The sequence below is a fragment of the Cricetulus griseus genome, chromosome 5 (genome assembly GCF_003668045.3).
Source record: "Cricetulus griseus strain 17A/GY chromosome 5, alternate assembly CriGri-PICRH-1.0, whole genome shotgun sequence".
NCBI classification, from domain to species: Eukaryota; Metazoa; Chordata; class Mammalia; order Rodentia; family Cricetidae; genus Cricetulus; species Cricetulus griseus.
In genome coordinates, this window is record NC_048598.1 from 54,350,802 (window position 1) to 54,366,992 (window position 16,191).

General features: G+C 39.3%; 1 protein-coding gene across 6 annotated transcripts in view; it reads left to right on the forward strand.

The window, feature by feature from the left end:
• Positions 1-16,191, forward strand: part of Ppp1r12b (protein phosphatase 1 regulatory subunit 12B) — a 207,084-nt gene that overhangs the window by 62,541 nt on the left and 128,352 nt on the right. For 5 of the 6 annotated variants that reach the window (XR_004770351.1, XR_004770352.1, XM_027417535.2 and 2 more), the window contains exons 5-12: positions 364-508; positions 1,854-1,928; positions 3,903-3,982; positions 4,641-4,780; positions 9,287-9,399; positions 12,344-12,544; positions 13,915-13,997; positions 14,900-15,025. Coding sequence is in view for 4 of the 6 variants with exons in the window: in XM_027417535.2 (XP_027273336.1) it covers positions 364-508; positions 1,854-1,928; positions 3,903-3,982; positions 4,641-4,780; positions 9,287-9,399; positions 12,344-12,544; positions 13,915-13,997; positions 14,900-15,025 (963 nt within the window). In the remaining 2 variants the exon portion in view is untranslated. Of the gene's footprint in view, positions 1-363; positions 509-1,853; positions 1,929-3,902; positions 3,983-4,640; positions 4,781-9,286; positions 9,400-12,343; positions 12,545-13,914; positions 13,998-14,899; positions 15,026-15,527; positions 15,571-16,191 lie in introns of all 6 variants that reach the window. The other variant, XM_027417538.2, reaches the window with a different exon arrangement.

Genomic DNA, 16,191 nt, shown 5'->3' on the forward strand with positions numbered 1-16,191 from the left:
TTCTCCCCCATCCTTAACAATTAAGAAAATGCCCCATAGATGTGTCAACCTAATAGAGGCAATTCTTCAGTTGAGGTTCTTCCTTCCTAGGTAGTCCATGTTTGTGTCAAGTTGAAAAAAACTAACCAGCACAGTGTAATGCAGCTGTGTGTGTGCAGGGAATGCCATGTGCTTAGTCTTATGGAGAGGTGCAGTTACGATTGCAATTGGTGCGCAAAGTAGTAATATGAATTGCAGGCTTTTCTTAGAGGAACGAAGGAATCCCAGGATGTCTGGAGGTTATCTTGCAACTGAAGTATTAGCTTATTTAGTAGAAAACTATAAAACCAAGGGCATAAATGTACTTTTCGGGTTTCCTTCTAGACTTTTAATTCAGGCCGGCTATGACCTCAATGTTCAGGATCATGATGGCTGGACTCCTCTTCATGCTGCTGCACACTGGGGAGTGAAAGAGGCTTGTTCCATCCTGGCAGAAGCACTCTGTGACATGGATATCCGGAACAAACTGGTTAGTGAGCCTGAACCTCTAAAAGGGCAATGAGATCAGGTGGCTGCGTGCCTAGCGTAGGCTTAAAGTCTTTGTTCAATATCCAGTTGACCGTTCTGGGAGATGTGCTGTCCTCTACCACCTTGCCTTGCTGCTTTAATCAATTTGATAAGAAGTACGTGTGCTAGATAAAATAAAAGTCCACCAATCATGTCATCTGGTTCTACTTGTGTTGAAGCCCCTAAATCAAAAGTAAATGAAAAAAGATGTCTGTTCCTGACAACAAATGAACTTTGAGAAACTTAATGTCCTGTCTCTGGTGAGATATGAAATATTTTACTATTTTCTCAACTCAAAGTCTTTTAACAGCTGAGCTCTCTGCACACAGAGTCATTCAAGAACATATGTAATGGCAAAGATCATTCCATTCTGACTGAAAGCACTCTTAACCAGTCTCACTTCAAACAACTTGGAAGCCCTGGGACTCTTATCCCCAATCATTTGATTTTTCTAGAATGGTATTGTCTGTCTCCCATAACGCCTGAATCCAGGTCCCACTCTCAGACTGTAGGTCAGAACATGTCATTGTCCCCGTGTTTCCTAAAAGAAATAATCTGCCTGTCGTCCCTCCTCTTCCTTAGAGGGAGGTCACTCCTATTAGTCCTCAGTGTGGGTGTGCTCCAGATGTTTCTTTGGGGCTTTAAAGGGTACTCAGTGAATTTGTCATTACAGCAATACTTTAGAACAGGTATAAATAGGGAATCCCCTTGATTATTTGTCAAGAGGCCATAAGCATTAGGAATGGTGCCACTGCAACATTTTCTCACTACTGTTTGACACTACACACTGTGGTTAAAGGATTTGCTGTTTCTTAAATTGTCTCCTCTGTGAAGGCATCTCAATGTAGGTAAGCAGATTAGGGAATCAGCTATAGGTTGGGTGTCTCCAGCTCAAGTCTGAAATCTGAAATACTTGTAATCTGAGACTTGTGAGCACTGATATGATACCCCAAGTGGAAAATTCCATACCACGAAAGCACAAAATTATTTAAAATATTATATAAAACCACCTTTAGGCTGTATGTGAAATATAATTTAATTTTGGGTTTATACTAAGGTCATGGTCTCAAGATACCCATATATATGTATATAGACATATATACTTACACACACACACACACACACACACACACACACACACACACACACACACACACACAGTCTAAAATCCAAAGCACTTCTGCTCCTAAGTATTTTGGATAAAGGAGATTCAGCTTGTATCATAGGACTAAAAGGCAGTCCCTGATGAAGTCACATGATTGCTGCTTCTGTTTTCTATCAGTCATGGTGCTCCTTTGTCCTCCTAGGGCCAGACACCATTTGATGTGGCTGATGAAGGTCTTGTGGAGCACTTGGAGATGCTTCAGAAGAAGCAAAATGTGGTAAGTCTGGTTGATGCTTTCAAAGCTTTCCTAGCAGTTTATAAATTACTTTGAGTGTCTCAGTCTCTTGTCAGTGTCATTGGTTCAGAGTTGAACTGGAGGTATCTACATTTCACAGATGTTATTTGTTCTCTTCAGAAATTATCAATAGTCTGTTTGAAGAAACTACTTTGTAAAGAGCAACTTTACATCATGAAATAGCCTACAGGCAGCTGAAAGTCGAAAACAGAGAGGAATATATTTCTCTCCGTGTTTTCTTTGCTGAATATTTAGGATCAATTAAGTGCTAAGACAGTCCAAATTTCATGTTAACACTACTATTAGCAGCAGCAGCCTTTGGTAGACTAGAGCTCTGCTCTGTTTTGCATGTTAAGTTTTTGTATTATTGTAAAATCTTGTTCTCTAAAGTAATTTAGATTAGCTGGGCGTTGGTGGCACACGCCTTTAATCCCAGCACTCGGGAGGCAGAGGCAGGAGGATCTCTGTGAGTTCGAGGCCAGCCTGGTCTACAGAGCAAGTTTCAGGACAGTTTCCAAAGCCACAGAGTAACCCTGTCTCAAAAAACAAAAACAAAAAACAAACAAAAAAGTAATTTAGACTCACATAAAAATTACCTAAATTGCTAAATTGGATTGCTTGATTTTTCTCAAAGATGACCTCAGTATTCCTGGCCTTGAATGTTTATTTGTGCCTTTGAGTTCATTTCAAACCATCATAAATACTCATAGGAAGTGTAGGGTCTAGAAGAGTGAAGTGTTTTTTTGATATAGAAAGTTATAACAGTTGGAGCCTGTATTGATATCTCTTATACTGTAGTGATGAGTACCTGAGAGGAACTATGTAAGGGAGGGGATTTATTTTTGACTCATGATTTCAGTCCACAGTTCATGCCCTTTACTTAACATAATTGGATTTGGGGCATAAATGATATCCACTCCCCCAACCATTTGAATTCACTCCTTAGACCAGGCTAGTCTGAATTTACAATCCTTCTGCCTCAGCCTCCCTAGTAACCAATGTGATAGGATTGTATACTCAGACCCAGCCTCACCAAATACCTTATTATACTAAAGGGGTTGGTGTTTCTCTTTGTCCTCTGTAAAACTTTAGGCTTCAAGGACATAAGTATATTTTGTCTAGAGCACTGGTTCTCAGTCTTCCTAATGCTGCAACTCTTTAATACAGTTTCTAATGTTGTGGTGACCCCAGCCATAAAATTATTTCATTGCTACTTCATAACTGCAATTTTGCTACTGTTATAATGTAAATGTGGCCCCAGGGAGTCATGATAGGTTGGGAACTGCAGGTCTAAAATATACATCTAAATAGCAGACCAATTCTAATAGCATACATCTAATAAAAGAAACAGTAACTGTATTTCCCATATAGTATCTGCCTGTGATTTTATTATAATTGTTGAGAACATATTTTGGTATATGGATCATAAAGTTCTTCCCAGGTTCCTTTTGTCTCTTTATCCTTTAGAAGCTAGGCTTTTTATTTTATTTTTTCCTTAATAGGTTTGATTTGGGATTTTGAAGGGACATTTTTTTTTTTTTTTTTTTTGAATCTCCAGGACCATGGTTTCACTTCTACTTTTGGATAAAGATTTTCCTCTGTTACTTTCTTCCAGGGAAACATTGTTCTTTGGCTTTTTGAGACAGGGTTTCTCTGTGTAGCTTTGGAGTCTGTCCTGGAAACTTGCTCTGTAGACCAGGCTGGCCTCAAACTCAGAGAGATCTGCCTCTCTCTGCCTACCAAGTGCTGGGATTAAAGGTGTGCACAACTACAACTTAGTATGTTTATCTTTTTCTTGGATTTCCTTCTCCCTCTTTGATTTTGTTCTGTTATTTATTTATTTATTTAATTATTTATTTATTTATTTTTCCAGAATGATGGTACCATTCTGGCACTTCTCAATTCTATTGATTTTTCACAAATAGTCAACTTTTTTCCTTTTCTCTCAATTACCAGCTTCGAAGTGAAAAGGAGACACGGAATAAGCTCATTGAGTCAGACCTACATAGCAAGTTTCAGAGTGGACTCTTCAAGAAGTAAGACACAAGCTTTCTCGTCTGTAAGGAATGAGATGTGCTTGGCCTTCTGTGTGTGTGATACTTGAGAATTTTTATATTAAAATGATTTTGTGTTTGTCTTCAGTCAAATGATCTTCAAATGTGGAAGTGTTTTGGGGTCGGGAGATGGCACTGATACGGGGAGGCACTGAGAGTGAATGAATATGCTTTACACTGAGAGACTATTGGCAACATCTCTTTTAGCCTAGCCTGCAGGTTCTTAGTCCTGCCCTCTCCTCTCCTTTTATGGGGTGTTTCCTCAGCTCAGGAATTTGTCTCTTTGTTTACCCGTTTCGGTATCTAGCAAGATTTTTGGGATGTAATAAAACTCAGAAAGTTGTGTTCCATGACTTTTAAAAATATTTGTCTGCCCCATTACCATCTTATCCTTGTTATTCATGGTTCTCTTTTTTCTGTATGTTGAAAAGACAGAACCTCGTTGAGTCATACTTTAAAGTCAGTAATAAACCTTAGACTGTTGAAAAGCCAAAGGTCCAATAAAATACAGAGGTATAAGAGGGATTTCCATGTTTTTACTGTTGCTTCTACATACAGATTTATAGATTTGTTCCCTTTATTATACCTGGTTGTCAGTGAGCTTAAATGGTTTGTCATTTCTGGTTCCAAATTAATTTAGCAAAGAGAAGATGCTTTATGAGGAAGAGAACCCTAAGTCCCAAGAAACAGAGGAAGAAAACAAGAACTCCAGCAGCTCCAGTTCAGAGGAAGAGGAAGGTGAAGATGAAGTTTCTGAATCAGAAACTGAGAAGGAGGCAGGTAATACAAAAGCCCTCCACATCCATCGCCTCTCAGAGGCTGGTCAGTCTCCCAGGCTTCCAGAAAGAGCTTGAAGTACAGTTCCCAAGAGATTGAACTGCTTTTGACAATATGCTTTATAAATACCTTGCACTCAGTTAAAATGTACCTGCCAGTTCTGATGCAGCCATATGGTGAGGACCATAGAGAAATCTTGCATGACGTAGCCAGTTGTCCTGCCCTTAGATTCATAAGTCAACCATAGAGTCCAGGAAGCCAGTATGCTTAGAGGCATGAGGCTTATAGAGAGTTTAGGTCAAATGTTTTCAACACACTGGTAAAAATTTGCATTTAGTTATTATGTTATTCTGATTCTCAAAACTGAATCCTAATTTATTTATTTATTTATTTTTATTTTGTAAACTTCTTTAGTTTCTGAGTGAGGGAATCAGTAACAAATCAGACTTCTATTACTCTTATTAATAATATATACATTTATCTTCAGTGTCATGGGAGACTGGCTCATGAGATAACCAAAATCTTTAGATGTACAAGTCTTATATATGTTGGCACAGTGTTTTCATAGAACTTGTGTACACCTGCCTGTGTACTTCAAGCCATCTCTCAGCTGCTTATATTACATGCTACAGTGTAAATAACCACTGTACCATATTGCTTAGGGAATGGTGAAAATGTAAGGACCTGGAAAAAGAGAAAAAGAACAACAACAAAAACCCTGTTTATATTTAGCACAAATGTAACATCATAGTTTTGTTTCCAGATTATTTTTAGTTTGTTGTAAATTGAAGGATTGATGTTGTATATCAATGTTTGACTTTGCTGATAGTTTCTCTCAATCATGGGAGAATACTGTTCTTCTTCATGTCTTCATCTGAGGTTCATTGACTGTCACCAAAGGAAGTTAGACACCATTAGTTTTATAGAGAAGGCAGGCATCAGATAAGTTTTTCATAAAGGGGATTGACTTTATAATCATGGAGTCTTGGACATCCTTTAAGTTATTTATTTTATTATTTCTATGTATATGGGTGTTTTGCCTGCTTGTCTGTGTACCACATGCACGTGGTACTTGTGGAGGCAAGAAAACAACAGGAGTTAGAGATGGTTGGAGCTGGAAATGGAACCCAGGTTTTCTGGAAGAGCAGCTAGTGCTCTTGACTGCTTAGCCATCTCTGTAGCCACTTAAAATTTTTAAATTTTTTTCTGCTAATAACCATTTGTAGCGCCGGGCAGTGGTGGCGCACACCTTTGATCCCAGCACTCGGGAGGGAGACAGAGGCAGGTGATGTCTGTGAGTTCGAGACCAGCCTGGTCTACAAAAGCTAGTTCCAGGACAGCCTCCAACACCACAGAGAAACCCTGTCTTGAAAAACCAAATAAGTAAATAAATAAATAAATAAATAAATAAAAATAAATACATGATGAAAGCTGTAGAAAAGAGGAGCTGGAGAGATGGTTTAGCTGTTAAGAGCACTTGCTGCTCTTGCAGAAGACCCAAATTCAGTTCCCAGTACTCATGGCAATAGCTCACAGCTGTCTGTAACTCCAATTTCAGGGGACCTGATACTCTCTTCTGATTTGGTGGGCACCAGGCAGGCATGTGGTAACATACATATGCAGGCCAGACACACATATAAAAATGATAGTAATTAACTTTTTAAAAACTGTAGAGAAGTATGAGGTTCCCAAAGATTATAGAAAAAAGGAGATATGAAAAAGAATCTCAGGGCATTCTGTGTTGAGAAACTGAGGTGATGTTAGTGAAGGAAGCAAAGGGTAGGACCAGTAGGTTGAGGAAAACCAGGCTGTGTGTTTCTGCCTCAGAAAAGCCAGCAAGGAAGCAGCAGTGTGATGGGAGCATGATACAGCGTGATACAGCAATGAAGAAGTCACCAGTAATCCTAGACAGCAGTCTCAGTAGCCTGGTGTGGGCAGAAGCCAGATGGTTCCAGCAAACTCCCCTACTCATTTCTCCAGTTCTTTTGCCAACTCAAATCAACGTCTGTTACCTTACCATGTAGATACATGGGTTTCTTTCCTCTGTTGATTTTAGTAATTGTTTGGAATTCTTTTATATTACTTTTCTCATTGCTACTTAATATTTGAACTATTTCTGTTTTTTTCCTCACCCTTTCTGCTGTTCCCATAGACAAGCTTTAGATGTATTTGAATATCCTTAAGTGTTTTCTCCATCTTTCTGTGTGCCATATTGGCCTTCTGTGTGTAGGTGTTCATTAAACATGCTAGTAGAGTGCATGGAAGCGGGTCTTACCTAAGCCTTTCCAGGTGTTGTTCATCACATGAGTGGACACTGGACAATGTTGAATGTTGAATACATTTCTCCCCTTTTTAAAGATTTATAGATGCAATCTCATAGAAATTAGAGTTTTCATGTGTCTTATACACTGATATTATAAATATCAATTATAGTTTGAGGTGAATATAAGCATTTTGATTAGAACTTCTATTTTCTCTTTTTTGTCTGACTTAAGTATTTTGTATGTCAATTCTCTATTACTTCATAATAAACTACCTCCAAACTTATGACTTAAGACAGGAATTCTGCTAAGGTATGGCTCAGTTGGTAGAGTGCTTGCCTAGCTTGTACATGGCCCTGGATTAGGTACAGCACTGCATAAAACCTGGCTTGCTGTATATTCCTGTTATTTTAGCAATTGGAAGGAAAAGCAGGAGGATCAGAGGTTCCAGGTCACTTTCAGCTAATTTGTTATCACACTGGGCTACATAAGATTCTGTCTCAGTGGGGGAAGAAGAAGCTAAAAAAACAAAGGCTTTTAATGTGAACTCTATTCTATGGCTTGGCAATTCATGTTTGTACCTCCAACTAGTAAGGCATAGGGAGGAATAGTTGGTCCTTGATAGCATTGCTCATGCTTCTGGTGGTTGGGTGTGATAGATAGTTCGGACAAGTGATCTCCTCTCAGTTAGCAGGCCTGCTCCTGTTTCTTCACGTGGCAGCTGGATTCTGAAATCAGTTAAGAGGACAAGGCTGAGTGTCTTAGCTGCTGATGTTTCAAAGGCCAGCGAAAGAAACCTGGTCAAGCTCAGAGTTAATGTAAAAAAGGCATTACATGAGGCCATGGGTTCAGGGAGTCATGATGCATTGGCAGCCAGTACTGTCACAATCTGTTTGGCTTATAAGCTAGATTTCTTGGAGCTTAGATATATTTAGTACTTAAAGAATGACTTGGTCATTATAATGACTACAAAATGATAGCATTAAAAACTTAAAGAGGCTTACTATAGCCAATGAGATCTGCAGTTTAAAAGTACTATCTCTAATCTTCATAAAAATTCTCTCAATGCAAAAATTAAAATCTCTGGTTAGGGGTTGGAGAGATGACTCAGCTGTTAAGAGCACTGGCTGCTCTTCTAGAGAATCTGAGTTCAGTTCCCAGCAAATAAATACACGATGGCTTATAACCATCTGTAATAGGGTCTATGCCTCTTCTGGCTGCTGGTACACATGCAGAGCACACCTACATAAAAAATATAAATAAACTAAATTTTTTTAAAAAAAAATCTCTGGTTAATTAGAAAATAGAGTTTCAAATATGATATGTCACTTAGTATCCTACGGTTGGGTGTAGCTTATAATTATCACAGGATCCATGAAGCTTACTCTGGATCTGTTCTCAGAGTATAAATGCCAGAATCATAGCCACCAGGTACAGGCACTGTTCTAGTTACTAATTGATTTACAGTCATATGTATGGCAGACAGCTTTGGGTTAGACCACTCCTAGTATTGTGAGACCAGTTAGGAAAGTTCTGAAACTTAATGAGCAGTCTTTGAAATCCTTTCTACTGTTAATTCCTATTGTAACCCCAGGAATTACTCATATTTAGATTAGGCCAGTCACTTAGTAACCAACAGATATGTGATTGTGATCACCAAGATATCATTCCTCCTTCACCTAGCCATCAGTCTGTCTTTCAGCTTTCTTTGGAGCTTTTTAGAGAATGTTGACTGATTGTATCAACTTTCTTATTTTCTTCCTCAGAGGTTCTGCCCTTTTTTAAAATCTCCAGCACCTGTTGATATGAATTAACCACATGATCTTGTGTTTTTATTATTCCCTTTTATTATAATTGCCTAGAAAGCAAAGTCTATCATAAGCATTTTCTGTTTTCATTTCCCAGCCAACTTCCCTACAGAACTGAACAAATTCTGTGTAATGATGAATGTTACATACAGTAAAACACCACACACACACACACACACACACACACACACACACAGTCACTCGAACTCTAATGTAGAGACATTGTTTTATCAGCAGTTGGAGCCTACCAAGATAAAGGGTATCCTTGAGTTTATTTTCTTCTACCCACAGTTGCTAGAGTTTGTCAATGTGTGAGTTCAGTTCTAATAATATCTGTGTTGATAATGGTAAAGAATTTTTTCTTAGTAGAAAGGGATTTATACACACAAATATAAGATTTTCATATTTATATTTGTTGTTTCTCTTGTCTTAAATAACAGATAAAAAGCCAGAAGCTACTGTCAACCATTCCAACTCTGAAAGCAAGAGTAGTATCATGGAGCAGATCCCAGCCCCAGCTCAGAATACCTTCTCTGCCTCTTCTACCAGGAGAGTGAGTACTTGGAATTGGTTTGAGGTTATATTTCACTCTACTACAGTAACATACACTTTCAAAGGCCTCAGAGACGTATTCTTGCAAAGCAGTAGAAGTACGTTCTTGCCTCTCTTAGACTCTTATACCAAAATACCATAAACTGTGACTTAAAAAATAAAGTTTGCTTCTTTCAGTTGTGGAGGCCGGAGGGTTCCCAGAACAATGGGCTAGCCAATCTAGTTCTTCATATAAGGGTTGTCTTCTGGCTTAATGATGCCTCCTTCTTGCTGTATCTTAACATGCAGAAAGAGCACTGACTGGTGTCTCCCTCTTAGAGGGGCACCAGCCCTATGCTGTTGAACATATTCCACCGTTGTCACTTCCTCAGAGGCCCAGTGTCCAGATGCAATCGTGATAGTTAAGGCTTCAATATGAGTTTTGGAGGGACACAAAATCCTGTCCATAGCATTGCCCCTATGTCCTTGAAAAACCAATACTAAACAAATATGGCTACAGATGTGTTACAATAACAGGAAGTATACTAAGACCAGAAAGATTCTGTGTGTTTCCTCATATTGAAAATGATGAAAACTGTATACAAAGTAGACTGGTAGGAAGACACCCAGCATCCAGAATTGTTTTGGTGGCAATTATTTTTTTCTACTTGTCATGAAAAGTTTAGTCTCATGGTAAGGTTGTTGTCCTATATGATGGGCAAGGGTGAGAGAAGAAGGCTTTGTGCAAATGCCAGAAGCTGTCCTGCCACAACTTTATGTGGGCCCCTCAGAAGCTGTAGGCTTCTGACAGAGGGACAGAGTTGGTCTGAGATGTTTGGAATGGGCAATTGGGAAAGCTCTCTGACCTTAGAGGTTTTAATCGGCCACCTTAGGGGAAATGAGGCAAAATCTAGCCAGGCTTTTTTTCTTTTTCGAGGCATCGTCGTGAACCATTAGTCAGGTTTAGACAGCGTGCCATCCTTGCTCAGTATGCAGCATTGTATCATGATACAAGATACTGGCAATACTTGTAGATGTGGCTGCACTTCCTACTTTTTATAAAAGAGCAATACCAACTTAAGAAATACAAACACACATACTTCTCTATGCTAAAGTAGTACTAGGAAAGGAGGGAGAATTCCCATCAGAGTCATGGTGACTTAAAAAAAGGAAGGAACTCATAACTGTATATTTAGATGATTGATAATAGGAGAAAGTCTGAGTGGAAAGTGGGTGGGGATGAGACTTTTACTCTAAAGGTCCCTAGACCCTAGGAAAGGAACTGATGCCTGGCATCTGAAGGACATTATACCCTAAAGATCCTAATCTGGTTTCTGGGCTAATGCTAGCCTGTGATGTTTCCCTGCTTTGTTTGTTTGTCTGCACTAGAAACTGAACTTTGTATGTATATACTTGTGTCAGTGAACTATATCTCCAGCCTGTTTCTCTGCTTTATAAAATGACAATGCAAAATTGTCCATGAAGTGTTGTTTGTCTTTAGTGTTGATGCTAGAACCTAGGGTCTTGAACATGCTAGTCAAGCATACCCTGCTGGAAACTGTGGTTTTGCGATGGGTCTTAAGTAGCTATAGGCCATGCTGGCCTCAAACTTACTGTGAGGCTGAGTATGAGCTTGATCTACCTACCTCTACTTTCTAAATGCTGGAATTACAGGCACGTGTCACTGCACCCAACTGAAGCTTCCTTTTTTGATATTCAAAATTCTTTTTAATGCAGTTGTGGTGATGGTGAGCTGTTGATTTCTTTGAAAGGTGTTCTGTCTAGGCAAAATAAGAAAGATGGTGACCTTCTCACCTCAAAAAATTTTATCTTTTAAAATTTCTTGTTCAATAAAATGATAAACTCTTTGATATTATTAGAGTTAGAATTTTGAGGAGTTGTCATTACTAGTAACTTAAAAGTAACTTATCACATGAGAGACCTTGGGACACTCAGCGCCCTAGATGAGATTTCTCCATCAAATCCCTTCCCTCAGGACTCAGGGAACCCTGTGGAAGAGGAGGCAGAAAGATTGTTAGAGCCAGAGTGGGTGGAGGATACCAAGGAAACAAAGTCCTCTACATCAACATGAACAAAGCTCATGTGAGCTCACAGAGACTCACTCACGCAGCTTGCACAGGGCTTGCACTTGTCTGAGCCAGGTCCTTTGTGTATATTATGCCAGGTTAGTGTTTTTATGGGACTCCTGAGTGTGCAAACGAGTGGGTCTCTGTTTCTTGTGCCTTCTCTTGGGTTCTTTCCCTTCTGATTTTTTTGGTCCAATTCTGATATGTTAGTTTTTATTATATTTTATTTTATTATTTTCCATTTACTAGTGACAGATAAAATGGGAGGGGACCCAGATGGGAGAGGAGGTCAGAAGGACCTGCAAGAAGTAGAAGGAAGGGAAAGTGTAACCAGGTTATATTATATGAGAGAAAAAAATTATCTTCAATAAAAGGAAATAATTAGCTTATCACATGGAAGACCATTGCCTCTCTCTATATATTTATACATTTGCTCACCCTATTTCTTCAGACTGTATCAGAGGGAAGAATTAAGCTCATTACCAGTTTTGCAGATAAGCACATTGAGACATAGAGAAGAAAAGTAGCTTATTTTCAGGTACCCAGCAAATCAAAAGAAAAGGAATCACCAGAGCACAGTCTCCTGGTGCTTTGGGGCAGTGCTGGTTCACAAGGACAGCAAAGGGGCTTTTCTCAGAGCAAGTTTGTGGGTAGGAGCCCTAAGAATTGGAATTCACTGCTGACTTCTGAAGAAAGAGCTCTTGGGAGCATCTAATATCTGTCAAGTTAGTGGGCACAGTGGCAGGAAGCCTGCCAGGGGTCTGTTCCTATAGTATGTCCTAGGCTGTTCCACTGAACTTCATTAAGTGAGGAAAAGCAAATAGAACAAAACAGAATAGATCATCAGGAGTTTCCCCCTTCCTTTTTTTCCCCTCATAGTTGTCCAGTCTTTTCAACAAGACAGAAGAGCCCAAAGACGAATCTCCTTCTTCATGGAGACTGGGACTCAGGAAAACTGGCAGTCACAACATGCTGAGTGAAGTGGCCAACTCCAGGGAAGCCTTTAGAGATCGAGGTTCTTCCATCTACCGTTCCTCATCAAGCCCTCGGATCTCAGCTTTGCTGGATGACAAAGACAAGGTGCAGTGCGGGAGGGTAGGGGATATGCAGGGCATTCCAAAGCAGTGTTCTTCAGTGAAAATTCAGTCATGACAACAAATAGAAGTGTTTTCTACTCCCCAAGTTGACTGTGGAAGTACAGAGACTGTGAAGATGTTTTTAAAATGGAGAACAAAAGTAATTCCTTGTTACAAAAGGATGAGGGACTTTGATATAAGGCATTTGGTGTCTGTTGAAATGAGTTGGCCTTGTCTCTTCAATAATTTCATCAAGTAGTTATTTATTTGCTAGTATTTTTCTTGGCCAAAAAAGGAAGTCTTAAAAATAGTTTTTCCTTTTGGCTTATTTTATGTTCGTTCTTTCTTACTTACCTAGAGAAAAACAATGACTCAGAAAATTGAACATGGCCCAAATGGTTCTTCTGAATCAGTACCAGGAAAACTTACTCTTTTGATGTTTGCAAGCAAAGTTGAACTTTGAACCTTAGTGCAGCTGGGCACATTAGCACTTAGTGGTTTATTGTTTCCTTGTTAAAAATTAAGACAGGATGGTCTAGAACTTGCTATGTAGCCTTAGTCTCCCAAGTGCTGGAATTCTGGTGTATACTATCATACACCACCTAGTAGAAAAATTTTAACCTGTTATTTTTCATTTGTAGAAATATATGACTAGGCTGACTTCACAAGCAGTTCACTATGGTATTCATCAATCAGAGTTTGGTTCTAGATTTTTCAAGATTCACTTATTTTTCTACTCTGGGGTCTTCCTAGTAATCCTAGTCCTCTTACTGTTTGCTTTTCTGGCGACAGCTTGAAGGGGGATGAGTTATAGAGTTTGGATGAACTGCAGTGTGTCTGTGGTATGTGTCCCTAAGGAAGTTGCATTTTGAGGAAAAAATAGCTGGAGATTAAATGAGATTGATGTACGCAGGGCGTTTCATGGAGTTGCTTGTGGCTTCTTAGACCCCTTCTCACTCCCCCTCAGTGCTGCCCTTTGTATAAGCTATGCTATTTTCTTCACTGGAGCATCCTTACTTTCTTCTTGAGAATTTTTTCCCTCCATACAGGATTTTTATGAAGGAAAGGTAAGAATAAGTTTTTGAAAGATATCCTTTTATAATACCACTCAAAATAGAATTAAGGATGAATCCAGATATGAGAATATATAACTGTAAGATCTACTTTTTTTCTTCTTCATGAGATTTTAGGCAAAGTCTCACTTTTGTAGCTCTGGCTGGCCCTGAACTTAAAATCTTCTTGCTTTTACTTCCCAAGGGCTAGGATTACAAGTGTACCACTGTGCCTAGCAGAGTCCTGCGTTTGTGCCAAAAATGTTTTATGTTCTGTCAGTATTGAACCTTTCTTGCATTTTACATGTTTTTATTTTTATAGGAAAGGGAAAACAAAAACTATTTTAGTACGTTGGCACCCCGGAGGCTCAGCAGCACAAGTGACATTGAAGAAAAGGAGAACAGGTAATCACAATACATGCCAAAAGATGATTTCTTTCAGCGCCTCTGGGCATAGGGATATGGCTATTACTTGTCTGCCTTTTCCCAGAGGTGTTCTCAGTACATTGTGAATTGCTTGTCCTTCTGCCCAGAATACTTCCCAGCCTTTACTTTCTCTCTTTGCCAGTTTCTTCTCCCTTTAAATTGTAATTCCAGTTTAGACATTGCCGTCTGTAGGACTCTGATTCTTCCGAGTATTAGTTAGTTTTAGTATCCCAGCAGGCTATTGTTGCATTTCAAGACAGAACCCAATCTAGACCCCTTTTTTCTGAAGGCATGCTACTCTCAACGGACATCACTTGGGAGCCTGTTGGAACTGCAGCTCAGGCTGCAGCTCAGAGCTACAGAATCAGAATCAGAATTTTCTAAGTGATTCAAATAAATGTTAAAGCCCAAGAAGGATGTCTACTAGGCCTATAGCCTCTATGGCAAAGATCCCAAGTTTTTGATTGTGAGTGCAAAAAACCTACTACAGCCCCTTCTGGATCTCTTCTCATTTGTAATGCTGAAGAGGCACATAGCAGCACCCTTCCTGTTTTCTTTCTCTAGTAATTTATTAGCTCCTTTGCCACTGGAGATCATTGCAAGGTACTTCTTAAATGAGAATAAGAAGTGATTCCTCATCACAAAAGGAGGAGGGGCTTTTGGTGTGAGGGATAATTTTGTTCCTATTGGAATGAGTTGGCTTTAATGTTGATAGAAGAAAGCCAGCACTACTACAGGAAACAGGTAGAGAAAACAGAGTCACTTGAAAGATGTGCTTGTTTCTTTAGCATGTTACAGTTTTCCATTGGCTCTTCTCTCTGTTTATAGTTCAAATTGGTAGGAATCATTGCTTTGTTGGTTTGTTTTTCTTGCCTCTACAGAGAGTCAGCTGTTAATCTAGTGAGAAGTGGCTCCCACAGCAGGCAGCTGTGGAGGGATGAAACGAAGGGAAATGAAACCCCACGGACAATTGCCCCTTCCACTTATGTGTCCACTTACTTGAAAAGGTACCAGCTACAGAGGGGTGGGAGATGACTTCCTTCACTCTGATCATGGGAATGTGGGTAATGACTGCATGCTTTTTATATCCTATTAGTACCACAAAAATGAGTGGCTTTAGGTTTTGGGGATCAACATTTTCACTGACTTAAAATTAATTTGTTCTCTTAATACCTGGATTAAAGTAAGCCAATTCCAATCCTCACAACAGACATGACTTTACATTCCGTCCTCTCAGTCCTATTAAAAATTCAGTCTGAAGTATCACCTACTGATCTCTGGGGAAGATGGGATTTATACTATTGCCTATCCTTGGTTTTCCCTTTTCTAAAACTAGGGTAGTTTTTATCATAGGTTACACTTGGGGGTGGGGAGAGGGAGGGCACGATAGGGTGGGAAGGAGTGGGAAATGGGAACAGTTTCCTGTTGGATTTAAGACATTTCATGTTGAGCCTATTAATTTAGGGACTTGAGTTGTTTTTGTTTTTTTATGACTTTAATGGCCCTCAGATCCATCAAGATGTGAAACTCGCAAGTTTGGTGTGCAGAGAAGGTACATGGGTTTCCTTTGATCTCATCTGTATTCTCTTTTCTGCAATTATTTTCTTTGCCACAAGCTAGCCAAGCAAGCAAAGCACCTCTGCCAGAACCATTAAGCTACAAGGACACTTAATAATATTTTTGTTTGAATTTCACTGCTGATGTAGAAGAATCTGTTTTTCATTGCTTACTTTGAATTCTTTCTTCACTTCCACTTAACCCTTTCAGCTGTCACCTCCTGCTTTCATCATTAGGCTTTCTAGATGACTACCTTGGAAACAGGCTTTGGCCAAGACTGTAAGAGCAGATTAGCTGTTTGTGATCAAAACTATTTCTACCTAATGGGAAGGCTCCTGACAGGCAGTTAATGTTGGAACATGGGAAATAAGCTATAATGGAAACAGACACCACTGCCTTTTAATTCTTCAGTTCTGCAGGTACATCCTAAGAAAGGGCTTAACTTTGAAAGTATATAAGTACAGCTCGATGATCTCAATGGGTATTTTATCTATTTATTTATATTGGCAAGGCCTCAAGTAGCCTCATCTGGCCTTGAACTCAATTATGTAATTGAAAGTAACCTTGAAAATTTGATCTACCTGCCTCACCTCCTGAGTGCTGAGGTTACAGGCAT